Source organism: Etheostoma spectabile, chromosome 1 (genome assembly GCF_008692095.1).
Source record: "Etheostoma spectabile isolate EspeVRDwgs_2016 chromosome 1, UIUC_Espe_1.0, whole genome shotgun sequence".
NCBI lineage: Eukaryota > Metazoa > Chordata > Actinopteri > Perciformes > Percidae > Etheostoma > Etheostoma spectabile.
In genome coordinates this window covers 13181942-13197007 of record NC_045733.1, presented here as the reverse complement: position 1 = coordinate 13197007, position 15066 = coordinate 13181942, and the positions used below count along the sequence as shown (strand labels likewise).

The 15066-nt window shown below is 39.7% G+C and overlaps 1 protein-coding gene across 6 annotated transcripts in view; it reads left to right on the top strand.

Annotated features, from left to right (window-relative positions):
• Positions 1 to 367: 367 nt before the first annotated feature.
• Positions 368 to 15066, top strand: part of tgfbrap1 (transforming growth factor, beta receptor associated protein 1) — a 14871-nt gene continuing 172 nt past the window's right edge. Inside the window, exons 1-13 of one of the 6 annotated variants that reach the window (XM_032525786.1) lie at positions 368 to 597; positions 1845 to 2555; positions 3159 to 3353; positions 5250 to 5404; positions 5640 to 5722; positions 6893 to 7073; positions 7189 to 7349; positions 7811 to 7868; positions 7958 to 8101; positions 8352 to 8495; positions 9882 to 10041; positions 10766 to 11226; positions 12270 to 15066. The exon at positions 12270 to 15066 is cut by the window's right edge and continues 172 nt beyond it. In XM_032525786.1, the coding sequence (XP_032381677.1) occupies positions 1859 to 2555; positions 3159 to 3353; positions 5250 to 5404; positions 5640 to 5722; positions 6893 to 7073; positions 7189 to 7349; positions 7811 to 7868; positions 7958 to 8101; positions 8352 to 8495; positions 9882 to 10041; positions 10766 to 11226; positions 12270 to 12458 (2628 nt within the window). In that variant the 5' untranslated portion in view covers positions 368 to 597; positions 1845 to 1858 and the 3' untranslated portion in view covers positions 12459 to 15066. Of the gene's footprint in view, positions 704 to 1839; positions 2556 to 3158; positions 3354 to 5249; positions 5405 to 5639; positions 5723 to 6892; positions 7074 to 7188; positions 7350 to 7810; positions 7869 to 7957; positions 8102 to 8351; positions 8496 to 9881; positions 10042 to 10765; positions 11227 to 12269 lie in introns of all 6 variants that reach the window. The other 5 variants (XM_032525939.1, XM_032526091.1, XM_032525703.1 and 2 more) reach the window with 5 other exon arrangements.

The following is a 15066-nucleotide window of genomic DNA, read 5'->3' as shown; positions in this document are numbered from 1 at the left end:
AAAAAAGGAAAGAACACGAGGCAATTTTAAACAGGCCAAATTCACAAGAGGGAGTTGAAATGTATTTATTCACATACAGTATCCCTTCTAGATACAACACCAGATGGGCTCATAGCATAGGGTCATCCCTTAGAGCAGTTTGGTGTTTCGGTGCCTTGCTCAAGTGCCCCGGATGCAGCTGACAACTTTCCAGCTACCAGTCCACACTCCATAATTGGTATGGTCCACGAACTAAGCTAGGGAACAAACCAATGATAATTTGCACTAAACCTTGAGGAAGATGTTTATTTTAAAATCTGATGAGAAATCCTACAATTTTGCTTCTTGCTTGATGGTATTGAACGCACCCTCGTGTCACCTGCCTGCAACCATGCCTGCCACCAGCAGGAGCGCAGCGCAAATGGGCGGCGTGTTATACCGGACGAGGAAAACCTAACGCTCCTTGAAGCCGTATTTTCTTATGCGGTGTCGACCCTAGCACAATGGCTATCTTAATGTCTCACTGTAAATCTATGTCGTGGCGGCTGTTTTTGGAGTAGTTCGCCTGTTTGTGGTGATCCGGTGGCCTGCCGTCCTAAGCGCTCTCTGCAGCGGTAGGTAGGTAACGTTAACGTTAAGCTATGCTAACGCCAACAGCTCCAGGAGGGAGTTAGCTAGTACGCAGAGCATCATCTCAAGGGAGGGGAGACCGGTTGAAACCTAGGTTGGTTTTCTTCGGACAGAGACACAATATAAATAAGCCCTAAGTTACTTCAGCCAAATTGAAAGTCTAGCTTAGCGTTAATTAGCTTGCTAGCATTTGGTATCACTGGTGTCTTTAAGCTAATGTTAGCCTAGCTAGTTGATCAAGAAGCTGCCTAGCTAGTATAATCAATTTATATAACGTTATGACCATGGCTTCCTGACATGCTTGATTTACCTTAGCCTGCGAACTAAATATTCTACCGCCTGACGGACAGTGTAAACAGTTAACTTTGTTTTGCTACGCCATTAGCCTCTGTGGGTTTGCCAAGTTAGCTGGCGTTAATGTCGTTAGCTGGTTAGCTGTCACCACTTTAGCAACGTTAACGTTACACGAGCGTATGCTAGCTAATGTTTTCCAAACCTGTTGATAATAAACCGTCACTATAGTTAACGTGAATACTGTTTAGGAAAGATGATTAACTTAGCTTTATGACATAACACGGGATATATTGGTAAGGATGTGAATAAGCTATTAGCCATATTGGGAAGGAGTTAAGTTACCATAACAGGATAGACATTGAATGAATCTTTAGCATTCATGGCTAAGGAATTAAAAACACACCAGTAATCCATTATATGTATGACCATGGCGGTTAGATCATGATGTGGTATCTTTATTCAATTGTCACACACCCCATAATGCCCAGGACAGTACCCGACTCTACTTGCATAGCAGGGCAAGAAATAACGAAACAAAGAGCAAGCAAAGCACAATACAGTAAATATCTGTGTCAAATATAAACTTATTAAACAAACAACACTTTACTATGTTGATGGTAAGTCCTTGACAAACCCTGAGCTAAGTGATATGCCTAATTTGTAAACATGTTATGGAATCTACAGTCATCATTCCACAGCCATGCTGAGGTTATATAAGGCTCACGCTCATGTGTTATCAGAAATGAGCAAAAGTCTTTACTGCCTAAAATTATCCAGAGTTTATTGTCAAGGGAAACCCCATGCCTCAGTATATCCTATTTTTGATACTTAGTTTATTGCCAGTGATTCAATAATGTGTCATGAGAAAATGTTTTGCAGTATACACTCAATTTGATTATTTATTTTGTTGATGCCTGTCTGTTGTGTATTGTCTAGTGTAGATGCCTTGGCTGAGATGAGTGTGAAGGCTTTTGAGCTTGTCCCCGCTGTGGAGCGAGATCTCCTCATGGGCGACAAGGCTCGCATCAACATCGAGTGTATTGAATGCTGTGGAAAGCACTTGTACATGGGTACCAATGACTGCTTCATCCACCACTTCCTGCTGGATGAGGTCACTTCCTCCAAAGGAAAACTGAGTTACTCGGCTCAGAAGCTGCTACACAAATATCTGGGCCTCAAAAAACCAGTTGCTGAGCTCCGTGCTGCATCCGCTTTGGAGCGTTTGATAGTGCTTTGTGATGGAATTGTCTTCCTGGTTGACATGGTGACGCTAGAGACCGTGCCCTTTGCGGCAGGAGGTGGAGCCAAGATCAGAGGTGTGACAGCGTTCTGCATTAATGAGAATCCAGTGAACGGTGATCCGTTCTGTGTGGAAATGGCCGTGCTCTCCTCCAAGCGGCGGACAGTGCAGATTTACATGGTGCATGAGGACAGAGTGCAGCTGGTCAAAGAGGTGGCCACTCCTGAGCAGCCCTGTGCTGTCAGTGTTGACGGGTACTTTTTGTGCCTGGCCCTGGCTACACAGTACATGATTCTGAACTACAACACAGGAGCTTCCCAAGACCTCTTTCCTTACAACAGGGAAGAGAGGAGACCCATAGTGAAGAGGATCGGCAGAGAGGAGTTCCTCTTAGCAGCACCTGGTGGTCTGGGTAGGTCAGAGCAAAAACAGGGTCTGCAGCTCTTTAAATGCGTTGAATTTGAGTCCCCTCAAAAAAAGGCCTTAGTAGTTTAATTTACAAAGCTGAATATTCAGGCTAATATTTCATTGGTTAATCCATCCATTTTCTGCCATTTACTTGCACCCAGGTCACGTTCATGGATTAATCATATAACTAAGAATTAGTTTTTTTTACAGCAGAAAAGTACTGACAAAAAATGTAAATGTCCATAACTTCATGTACTTGTACAATAAATGTAGGCCTCATTGTCACTACAGTTTCACATCATTCGACTTATTAAATAAATATTAAATTGAATTCTATGGGGTATTTAAAAAGGTTTAAAAAAAAAAATCTAAAAGTTAGTTTTTGTGTTTTTTACTTGTTAATTTAAAAAAAAAAAGTAGTATTAAGGTACAATACGTATCATGTAGTCTATGCATTGTCAAAACGGGCTAACCTAACATTTTTCCAGCCTGTGTGCATCTGCTGTTACTATTTTGAGACGCTATGAGTATTTATTGAACTGAGAGAGTGTTTGCATGACATATCCCTGGTTGTCTTTTGAACTTATCTCTCCTCATGCCCCTCCAGGAATGTTTGCCAATGCAGAAGGGGTATCTCAGCGGGCTCCAGTCAACTGGTCAGAGAACGTGATTGGTGCTGCTGTGTGTTTTCCGTACGTGGTGGCTTTGGATGAAAGCTTCATCACCATCCACAGCATGTTGGACCAACAGCTAAAACAGACCCTTTCATTCAGGGATGGACACATTCTGCAAGACTTTGAAGGTATCCTCTTATATTGGTTTCTCGATGATTTTTAACCTTTGTTGTTAAATGAAACCAACTATTTACCAATAGAAATCAGAAGAAGTAATTCCCCAATTTTTGCCATTATTCATATAGACTGTAACACACTTAATGCTAACAAAAGTCAACAAGGTAGGTTTTTAATAATAAATCACTTATGTGGAATGATGTTAGAAGAAGGTGAAGAACTGATGTATATACTATATGTATAAGTTTTTCCTGTTAGTAACATTATGTTCACTATGTAGTACAGCCCACCAGGTGTCCTGCTTCCTGCAGGTGTACCCATTAACATCTATCAACCATGTAACCATTTATTACATGTTTTTATATATCCAGTTTTCTGAGAATACTCCACAGATATAGCATTGCAATCCTATAACATTGGTGAACTCACAATAGACCGTTGCGGTGTATCAGACTTTGTGCTGCTCACATATGCAGTAGTTATAGAAATAAAACTGAAGTAGTACTTCACGAGAACTATAAACAGAACTTGACTTGACTTTTGTCAAACGGCAGAGTTTCCATCCCATATAGATTATACAAAATAGATATAACTCATGTGTCTTCAACTGTCAAGTGCGTCCTTATTGAATGCAGATCTGTGAACAATGGGATTGGAAAGCAGGCCTCTGTTAATAAATGGTCCAGGGATGGAAAGAGACTTGGCTTTGGTTTGCTAGACTGAGAAACCAGAGAGTCTCAAAGCCAGGTAGAGCTGTACACTTGGGCAGGTACGTTGGAACTATTTTCCAGGAGGTCTGGGGGCATACCACGTCCAGAGAGAAGTTTTGGCCGTAAAAGCCCAAATTTGTTGGCCTCTGGCACGTTTTAATGCCACAATTCCAAATACACTGATCTTAGTTATTGCATATTTTCATTGGTTTGCCTCCCTGATATAAACACCTATTGTAAAGGAGAATTAGGCTTCTTGTGTGTTTTAGTCAACACAGTATAGCTATTAATATTTAACACAATGCCTATTCCTAACTGATCAGAACTTTTGTAATTAAGAATCATCAGACTTTATGTATTTCTTTATTTGACATCTTCAACGTAAGGTCTATTATGACATGCCACAATGATGATCACTGTATTGTTTTACTAGAAACATAAGCACATTATAATTTATTTTTAAGTCATGATTTGGGGCATCTGACATTAGCTTGAGTAATTGGTCTATGGCAAAACATAGGCTGCAAAAGTGTTTTATTATACATTCCTCAACTGACATAGGCCTGTTACTTTGACAACATTTCCTGTTGTAGGTGTGTGTGTGTGTGTTTGCAATCTATCTTAGAGATGGCTTGGCAGTAAAAAGATGTAAATAAAGACAGGCACATTCATTCATTCATTAAACCCATAAACGTGTGTGTAGACAATGCAGTGCTTTCAGATGCCTTTGTAAATGCATTTTTAAACTATTTCATCAGAATCAAAAATTAATATCAAGTAGCCAGCTGGACATACATGGGTAGTTGCTGTTTGACTGGCAGCCAACATTTAAGGGATGATAGGAAACAGGCCTATCATTTCTGACAATCCCATCACTAGGCTATAAAAGCATATATATTTATGTTGTAAGGAAATATGAATGACAAAAACAAATAAGTAAGCATCGTTTCTTTAAAAACAAAAAAGGGATAAAAGGGAAGCTGCCAATAGTGGTGCTGCCTTACCTCTACTTCAAACATCTAATGCACTGGGGTCTTGATTCTTAATGGGATGTGTAGCGCTAGCAACCTTTTTCTATTACAGAGAATCTTTCTCTTCAACAACCTATAAGCAACTAAAGCTGAACACATGAAGCCGTCTCTCAAACAGCCGACTGAGAGTGTTGATGTTCTGACCTGTGAGTGTTGTGTGTTTTAGGAAAGGTCGTTCTGGCTTCCACTAAGGCAGTGTATGTCCTGGTACCTCTGCCGCTGGAGAGACAGATCCAGGACTTACTGGCCAGTCACAGAGTGGAGGAGGCACTCCTCCTCACAGAGGGAGCACAGCAAAATATTCCCAAAGACAAGTTCCAGGTAACAAACAAACTTTATGCCTGAAATATCAGTCAAAAAGATAACGACATGTCTGATTAATTGACCGTAAAATGATACTTGTATCACAAATATTCAGTGATACTATGAGTACTTTGTCTATATAACTATCTATTATTAGATATACTATTTGATATAACTATCAAATAATTTTCAGTATATCTCTAAACAAAAAAGAACGCAATTGTCTCATATTTGTCACTTTCTGCATGTACAGGTTTTGCACAAAAGAATTCTCCAGCAGGCAGGTTTCATACAGTTTGGCCAGCTTCAGTTTTTAGAAGCAAGAGAACACTTCAGGTAAGAGGCAGAGTTGGTGTTAGTTAGTTTGGTAAACCGCTTTGTTTTGTCATGTGATTAAACTATCCGTGGCTTGAGTCCAGCAAGTATCATTCAGGCCCAAGGTTTTCCTAAAAAAAATAAAACTTATGTTACCAAATACATAAATATTTATTATTTTAGTGATTAATATAGCAGTAGAGTGTTTATTTTAGCTGTTTAACTAATATTACTGACCCTCACACAACAGTACATTTTGAGCAGTACAATGACCACACATTCTAAGAATTGAATTTAAGTTACTGTACTGTGAATAAATTGTTACACCTTAAAGAGCCATCAAGTCACCGCATTCATGTTTTCCCATCAGTCTGTCCTTTCATAGCAAGTTAAATTAATTCATTATGACTTAAGCTCTTTGGCAAAAAGAACTTTTGGAGAACACATGAACTTTCTTAAGACTTAAAGAAACCTGTATTTCACTAATACAGTGATTACTTGGTCAAGTGGTTACTTGACCAAAGTTGTTACCCCATACCCAGCTGTTTTTTTGCTTTTTTTTTAATCGCTTTATTGATCCCTAATGGGGAAATTACAATTTACACTCTGTGTCCACACTTTGTTAGTTATCACACACAGTCCTGAACTACACACACAGACACATGCTCAGGATCTGTACATGCACTAATGGAGAGATGTCAGAGTGAGTGGGCTGCCAGCCGAACCAGCGCCCTGAGCGGTTGGAGGGGTACGGTGCCTTGCTCAACAGCACCTGGCAGTGCCCAGGAGGTGAAGTGGCATCTCTCCAGCCACCAATCCACACTCCGTACTTTTTTGGTCCATTGGGGGACTTGAACCAGTGACCCTCCGGTTCCCAACCCAACTCCCCACGGACTGAGCTACTATTCTGTAACATCACTAATCTATGTAATTACTTTGCAAACGCATAATGTTATAAATGCCATTAAAAACAATAATTGGTAATGGTCTATCAATGTGTACTTTTATGCCATACCAATGCACGTTGAAAAACATTTTCTAATGTAAATATTATGTAACAAATGTTGAAGATTGTGCCGCTATGAATGATGTATTGTGTGTGTCCTATGGCCGCTTTCTAGTTCCTCTAATATCTGGCTTTTAGTTTTTGATTGCTTCACTCAGTAGCATTTACAACAAAACTTTTTGCAGGAAGGGGCAGCTGGATGTGCGGGAGCTGATATCTCTCTACCCACTGCTGCTGCCAGCTTCCTCTTCATTCACACGCTGCCATCCTCCTCTTCACGAGTTTGCAGATCTCAACCACCTGGCACAGGGCGACCAGGAAAAAGTGCTGCGATGCAAGAAATTCCTCATCAGTTATTTAGGAGAGGTAAATGGATAAGAAATTATATTTATTTACACATAATTTTGCAGTGAGTTCACCTGTCAGAAGTCCTTGTAATGCTAATATGTACAATATAAAGTGTTTCTTCCTCCACACGCAGGTACGAAGCACAGAGGTGGCCAATGGCTGTAAAGAGGACTTGGACACTGCACTGTTAAAGCTGTATGCAGAACAGGATCATGACAGCCTTCTAGATCTGCTAGCGTCAGACAATGCCTGCCAACTAGCAGACAGCCTTCCATGGCTGGAGAAATATCACAAGTGTGTATATCGTCAGTTTTGGTTTTGAGTTGCACCTCTTTAAGATGAACTTAATATGCATTTTAACATGCAGACATTTTATAGTTTCAAGAGCCTTTACATAAACGTAAAAGTGCAATTATTGGAATGGACGCATAAATAGAATTAATCTGAAACACCATCCACATATTCTTTTCATTCTCTTAAAAGTTACCTGCACTGCTTGTAAAGAGTGATTAGGAAATGTTGTGTCGTATCATGATGGAAACTCAGAAAAAGTGTTAGATGCTGGGAATCAGTATGTAGTACAGTATATATTTGCAACTGAGATGATTGAGATGGGGCTATATTGGTACATTTTCATTAATTATCACCTTGGTGAAGCTTTATTACTGTCTAGTCAAGCCAATTTGATTACTTTGTACAAAAACAGATTTTAGAGGGAGAGACTTTACTTCATTCAGTCTTTTTCCCCCTTCTAGATATTTTGCACTTGGGCTGCTCTATCATTATAATGGTCAGGATTCAGCAGCACTTCAGGTATGCTTAAAATGAGTTATTATTTCTCACAGAAGAATCCGCACCGGAATGTTTAGGAACTTTACCTGTTGCCTCTATTTTTCTGACAGTTGTGGATTCGCGTGGTAGATGGGGATCTGCAAGACTCCACAAGATCTGACCTTTATGAGTACATTGTGGACTTTCTCTACTCCTGTTCCAACCTGGACCTCGTCTGGAAGTATGCAGACTGGGCCTTGCAGAAGGATCCCACTGTAGGTTACCAGGACTTTAAATTACCTCAAATGACCTTTTCTTTCATTTAAATTCACTTATTAATTAAATCACTGCCTACCGAGTAACAGAAAAAAAACCTGCAAATTAAAAAAATTAAAATAAAACATGTATCACAGCACATAGGCATACTTATATAAAGTTAAACACAAGTAACAATTCTCTACCATCCATGTATCTTTAATGCAAAACTGCTAGAGTGATAACCTAGCCTTTCTTTTTTGTTCATAGATAGGTGTCCACATTTTTACTAAAAGGCCTGCCAGAAAGGACCTGTCAGAACTGAACCCTGATGATGTCATCACTTACCTGGAGAAGCACAGCCATGCGCTGCTTCTCTACTTGGAACACCTGGTGCTAGAGAGAAGGACAAAGGTACGATAAAATAATCAGCTGTGGCTAGAGAACTGGGGGACCCTGGTTCAGGTCTTGCTCAACAAGTGGTTGGCTTTGTTGGAAGTGTCCCTGAGCAACACACACAATCTGTGCTAGCCCCCAGAGATGTTGTGTGGTAGCTGATCCAAACACTTACCTCCCTTCATGGTAGCAGGAATCATTAGTAGAATTTCCCTGCAGTATCAGTTCTCCAAAGTACTGAATTGCGGCTATATTTACATTGACTGCAACAGACTATGAAGCTGGTTTCAGTGGTTAGCACCGCACCTTGACTTCCCCCTACAATCCTGACCTTTTGAGCTAGGTTGACTTTAGGAGTATATATGCACTAAAGATAGGAAGATTCACTGCGAGTTGCATTGGTGTGTGGACATAAAAGTTCCCAATGAGAGTGCATCATTTAGAAGTGTGCATAATAATCTTTGTTGAGTTTCACATTGGCTTACATCAAAATTGGGCTACCATTTGAAAGAATTCTGATTGAATAGGATATATTAACAGAATGTCTGTCATCAATTTATCATCAGATTTGTTCTTCATAGACTAAATATGCTTTTAATACACCTTTTAATGGAAGTGCAGTACAGGCTGCTTACCAACAAAAAAATTTTCAGAAGAACTAAAGAAAAACACCAGTAGAAATAAAATAAAACTCTCTGTACCATATTAAACTGCGTAGCATGATATTTGTTTGCACTGCATTGTGTTGAATCACACTGCATCGTAATAGGGGAAGAATCGTATCGCATCAGAGTTTGCGGCATTAAGTTTCTTTCTTTAATGTATCGGATTGAGTGCATCAAAATGCGCATCACATCATCCTCAGACCAGAGATGCACATCCCTAGTATGTCCACCTTCAATTTCTGCCTTTCTCCTCCCAGGAGTCCTGCAACATAAGTAATTAAGAAAAAGGATGTTTGCGTTTGTTTGGGAAAAAAAAAAAAACATAACAAAGATACGTTGACTTACAGTAGAGCATTGCTCTTTTTCAGGAGTGCCCTGCTAACAGTTACACTGATTAACACTGAGAAGCAGCACAGTACAACCACAGTCTGATCTGTTGGTTACTGAGACGCTCCAGTTGTAGTAGACGGAGAAAAACGGCCTTTCTCATGGACGTGTCATTAATTGTTGTGAAGACTGATCCTGTTGGTATGGTGTCTCTCTGTTTTATGTTCTTTTATGATTTAGTTCCCCCTTCACATTAAGTTAATTAGAGCAATGCTGATTAATCAAATTAATACCTAAATATTGCAATAGGCATTCCGTGTGAACATAGTCTTTTCAGGATCTTTTCCAGGAACCCTCCTCACGGAAGGTTTATTGAATTCCGATTTCTTTTCTTTCATGTTTGTGGATGCAGAAGGAGAAGTTCCACACACACCTGGCCGTGTTGTACCTGGAGAGGGTCTTGTCACTGCTGTCGGAGTCGCCAACAGATGAGCAGAAGGTCACCAGAGCTAGAGAGAGGCTCCAAGCCCTGCTCAGGGAGTCCAATCTATACCGTGCACAGTTTCTTTTAGGCAAGTCACAAGTCTGAAAATTGCCACTACACTTGAATATCTTATTTTTAAGACGGATCGATCTATTGATCTATTTTTGTACAAACTTTGAATGCTCGCAGCATTTTAAACAGATCTTTGAGGGTCAAAGTGATTTTAATTATGATGACGTTTAGCTTGTTATGGTACAATCGGTGTAATATTAAGGCCGTTTTAAGGTTGTGCGTAGAATCTTCCCCTTATTTCCTGGTTTTCCTTCTCCGTAAATAACATGAAATCATGTAGAGGGTTAACCTTTCCTCCTCCATATTTCCCATCGTGCTCAGAAAACACAGGGGAGACACTTTGTTACTCTCACTGTGACTCTAGAGTCGGTACTCGCTCCAAAGCTAATCACCATCACTCTGTCACTTCTTCTTTGCTCTATCCCCCATTACACACACATACACAAGCACACGCGCCAGCTTGACGCACACACTAGCGCACAAGTATAAACTTCAAGCCACTTGCGTAGGCTACGGCAAAAGCTCTGCGTGGAGCCTTCGCACAACCATAAAACGGCCTTTAGACTTAACACCCCTTTTATGACAGATTGTAGCATCATAAATGCAATGCAGACTTTTGGTCTGGGTATAAAAATGACTGGAAAATCCTAGATAGCAAGGTTTGATTGTCCAAACTTACAAAGAGAGGTCATTATGCAGAGTTTGACCCTTAATGTTTCATGTCCTTCTGCTTTGTTTAGGTAAGATGGAGAACTGTGAACAACTGCTGCTAGAGCGTGCAACACTACATGGAAAACTGGAGGAGCATGATAAAGCACTGCACATCTTGGTTCACAAGCTGCGAGACTTCCCATCTGCTGAAGCCTTCTGTATGTGGGCCTCTTCTTGTCGGGATTCTGCGTACCGACAGCAGCTGTTTCACCTGCTCTTGGGGGTGTATCTAGACCAAAACTTTTCAGGAAAATCCCAGACTGCAGCAGGAGGTGGAGACCTGGAGATGGCGGCGGTGGACCTCCTAAATCGGCACGGCGAGGTGTTTGATGCGGTCCGTGTCCTGCACATGCTCCCTGAGGGCTGGTCGCTGCAGCTGCTGCGGCCCTTTCTGGGGCGAGCCATCAGGGCCAGTATGCATGCCTGCCGCACCTCCCAGATTGCTCTGGGGCTAGCACACTCTGAAAACCTTCAACTGCTGCATGACCGGGTGAGTCTTTATATATTCCTCTAACTGTATTTTAAGGGATAAAACCTACATTAGTTTCACAGAGCGTTGACGGCACTAATGCTGATAATGTTAACATATACAAGTTCTTGTTTTAAAGGTTATATATCCCTCAAAACTTCTCCAATAGATGCAGCACTCCTTAGTAAACCAATTAAATAATGAACAACTGAAGTAGAGCTTCATTGATTAGTAGTGTAATCAATATACTGTAGTGATATACAGGAAATGAATCTGCAACTATTTTTATTATTATTGAGTAATGGTTTAAGTTATTTTTTTCAAAAAATTGCTAGTTCCATCTCCTCAGATCAGGGGATGTGATACTTTTAGTTGTCATAAATGATGATAAATATATTGGTTTTCAAAACATCTCAACGGGCATGTTTATTTTCTGACATTTTGTTGACCAAACATTCCGTAATCAACAAATCCAAAAAGTAATAATAGGCAGATTGATTGATAATGGAAATATTTGTTAGGTGCCGCTCTGGACACAATAAGTAAACAACTTTTAAACTTTTTGTAAAATATTGAACTTAAGTCTTGGAGCTTTCTTTCTCGAAATTAACTTAGAAATAAAATGATCTACTATGTCCCCAAATTAGGTGAAAGGGAGCCGAACAAATCCATATTTATAGGTTTGTTCATCTGAATGGTTGAAATATTTGACCAGACATTTGAATTGACAAATCTAATTGCATCATTCTTAAATCAGATTTATGAATTTCTTTTTCATGAATCTTACCAAATTTATTTTATGACTAGCAAATATAACTAGGTTTCTCAAAAAGATGAAGCAAATTAGGGTGATGTTTGTTATCTAAAAACAGAAGAAAAAAATATTGTTGGTTTTAACACATTCTGAGAAGTAAGCATTTATTGTCTTAACCTTAAGACATAATAATCAATGATATCCTTGATTGATTCCATTTTCATATCATTTGAACGCCAGGGGTTTTATCTTTGTGTTCATTGCTGCTTTTAAGTCACGGCTACTCTATTTTCATGTATTTTCTCCTCAGTTGAAAGACCGGAAGAAACCAATCTTTGTCTCTGAAAAGAAAGGATGCCACCTGTGCCACAACACCTTCAGTGAGCCTGACGTGGTGTGTCTGCCAGGCGGAGTGCCTGTCCACACTCACTGTGTCGCCCAGAGAGTAAGAGACTCTCCCACAAAGAGACAGTTAACTAATAGCAGTAACCATACGTGAGACTTGACACATCAAACTATTGGGATCCAAGGCACCAAACGAAAGCAGGACATGCTGAGGACTGTGGGGATAACAAAAAGCACATGAGACCCATCGCCATAGAGTCCGCTACGGAGTCGATGAGAAACACAAAGAAAGCTGTGCGAGTGTGTACATGTGGGAGAGTACACGGGAGAAACGGATGATTTCATCTATGTATTCCTGTGACGCAATTATACCACGCTGCCAGTTTTTAACCGAGGAAAGATACAACAGCTAATTTACCCGGCCCTTTAATCCATTTAAACAGAGAATAAATTAAAGACAGGCGCCTGTGCTCATCTGTGGGTTCAGTGCTGAACCGGTCATTGTCTTGGCTTGAACGGGTTTAAACCTGAATTTGAGAAACTGCTTGAACTACAGAACACACCCTATTTGAATAAGCATGCATAGTGTTACCACTTTTACAGTTCTGGTCTAATCACCTCCATATGGGTATTGTATTAATGTTGTCCTAACTTGCAGATTGCATTGTTAAGTTTTAATGTGAAATACTACAAAGATTTATCAATACATGGAAACTGAGTCTTTTATGTCAGTCTCTTACTCTCTTGGATCTAGTCTCACTGCTGCTTTATTTCCCCGCAGCCACAAGGGCACTGGATGTTGTATTCACAGTGGTTCAGTTCAACAGTTTGATCCAAAACTATTAACTATTAACTGTTATGATGGTTAGAAACTTTATTCATTGTGTCGTCTGTGGATCAACAACAGCGTAACAATACATGAAATCTTACATTGCTTTACTAATCATGGGTAGCTGGGGATTTAATACTCAAACTGCATGAAGCACCAATCAAATTGACCTTCTAAAACCTGCGTACATCAATTTTTTACTGACTATGCGTGTTGGCACATTATCAAGAGTATCATTAAATCAAGTGAAATCAAGCTCCCTAAATGTCTGGCTTTGAGTAATAAATGAAATCACCGCTCGCCTGCTCACATAGATCCATTTGTTTGGCTAGGAAACAGACAGTGATATTGATCAAGTTAATTAAGTTAATCCTATCAACACAAAACACATGTCACTCAGTGGCAAACTGAAATAATATTTTGAAGGGCCACGTCATGATTTCTATTCTAAAATGAGATTTGATGCATGAAGTCTTCAGGTGGTAATTTGTCTCATCATTCTGTGGGTTATTAAGTTATATTTTTCAAAGCTTACCTGTTGTAATGTAAGAGACAACGTGTTCATTTTTATTTAAGTTGTAAAAAAAAGTATTTGACCCCAAAAATGGCAGTAAAACGATTGAAACAAATTGAATGAACTACAGGTTTAACATAATGGAAATTAATTTATGGGATTCTTTATAATTTCACTAGATGCCCTCACTATGCTTTCAGATAATGCGGTGATTTGAAAGAAGATGAATTTCTACCACATTCCTAACGAAAGTAACAAAAGACTATCAAAGGAAATGGCCGTCTCATAATGCCTGATATTGCACTGCACATAACTCTTAAACTTTTGTTAATGTCTGGAAATGAAGAGAAACCACAACCTGTGTCGTCCACAGCTCTGATGGCCCAAGAACAACAGTTGGCTTGATGTGGATACACCTTTTTTCACCATGAAACTCCCCTTAATAACAAAAATAACACAAACAAACAAACATATCATGATGAAGTCCCATAATTCTTTACACGTTTGTAATCACAGAACACCACTTAATAGACATGTATGTGTTGGATAACACAGACAGACATAACTAATGGCAGGTGAATAATGTGCTTGTGTTGCAATTGTGTGAACAGTGAAAAATCAGGGAATATTCCTAAATGGCTGCCGGAGATGAAGCTTTGCTAAAAACGTGTTTTTGTCTAACTATCTCGCTTTGAAAAAATGTTACCTGAGGTGGCAGAATACAGATGAATTTCATAACGGAGCAATGAGAGAAAAACCCTGACAAAAACTAAGCATGGTAAAGCTGCTGTACCCATAATACACTATAAAGTTAAGTCGTGTGGACCTCACTCTTTTCATGGCGCTTGTCTCTCGCCCTAGGGACGTTCCATCGTCTGTCTCTCACTGAAGATGCCCATCCAGATTTACAGGTAGAAAGAAAAGCTGTTGACTGTTCTAACTCTTTAAGATCAGAAAATGTGTAAAAGAAACCTAACTTCACACACTACAATCTGTACAATATATTCATTCAATTTAGTTATGAAAAAGAGAAAATTGGTCTGTAGCGTTGCCAGTTTGAATAGCCTGACAGAAGCAAAAACCAAAGGAACAGAGAGGTGTGTCCTCAGTTTAATTGCACTCACTCCCAACTGTCCAACGTTCTTTAACTCATCTGTGCTCATGCTGTGTGTTTTGCTTGTTTCTCTGGTGCCTGTGCTGTTGATGCTATAGCCTTCCGTAATTGCACACACAAACACATTTCTGTGAGGGGACTTTGTGCGCACATGGGACTATTTTTCTAACATGGAGATCTGAATATTGTAGAATCTGTAGGCTTGACTCAGCTTATTCACAGCATATTTCTGTCTTAACAGTTCAAGTGTAGCTTGCTTAAAAGGCTTCATAACTTCATCACTTCAAATAAAAAATAAAAATACA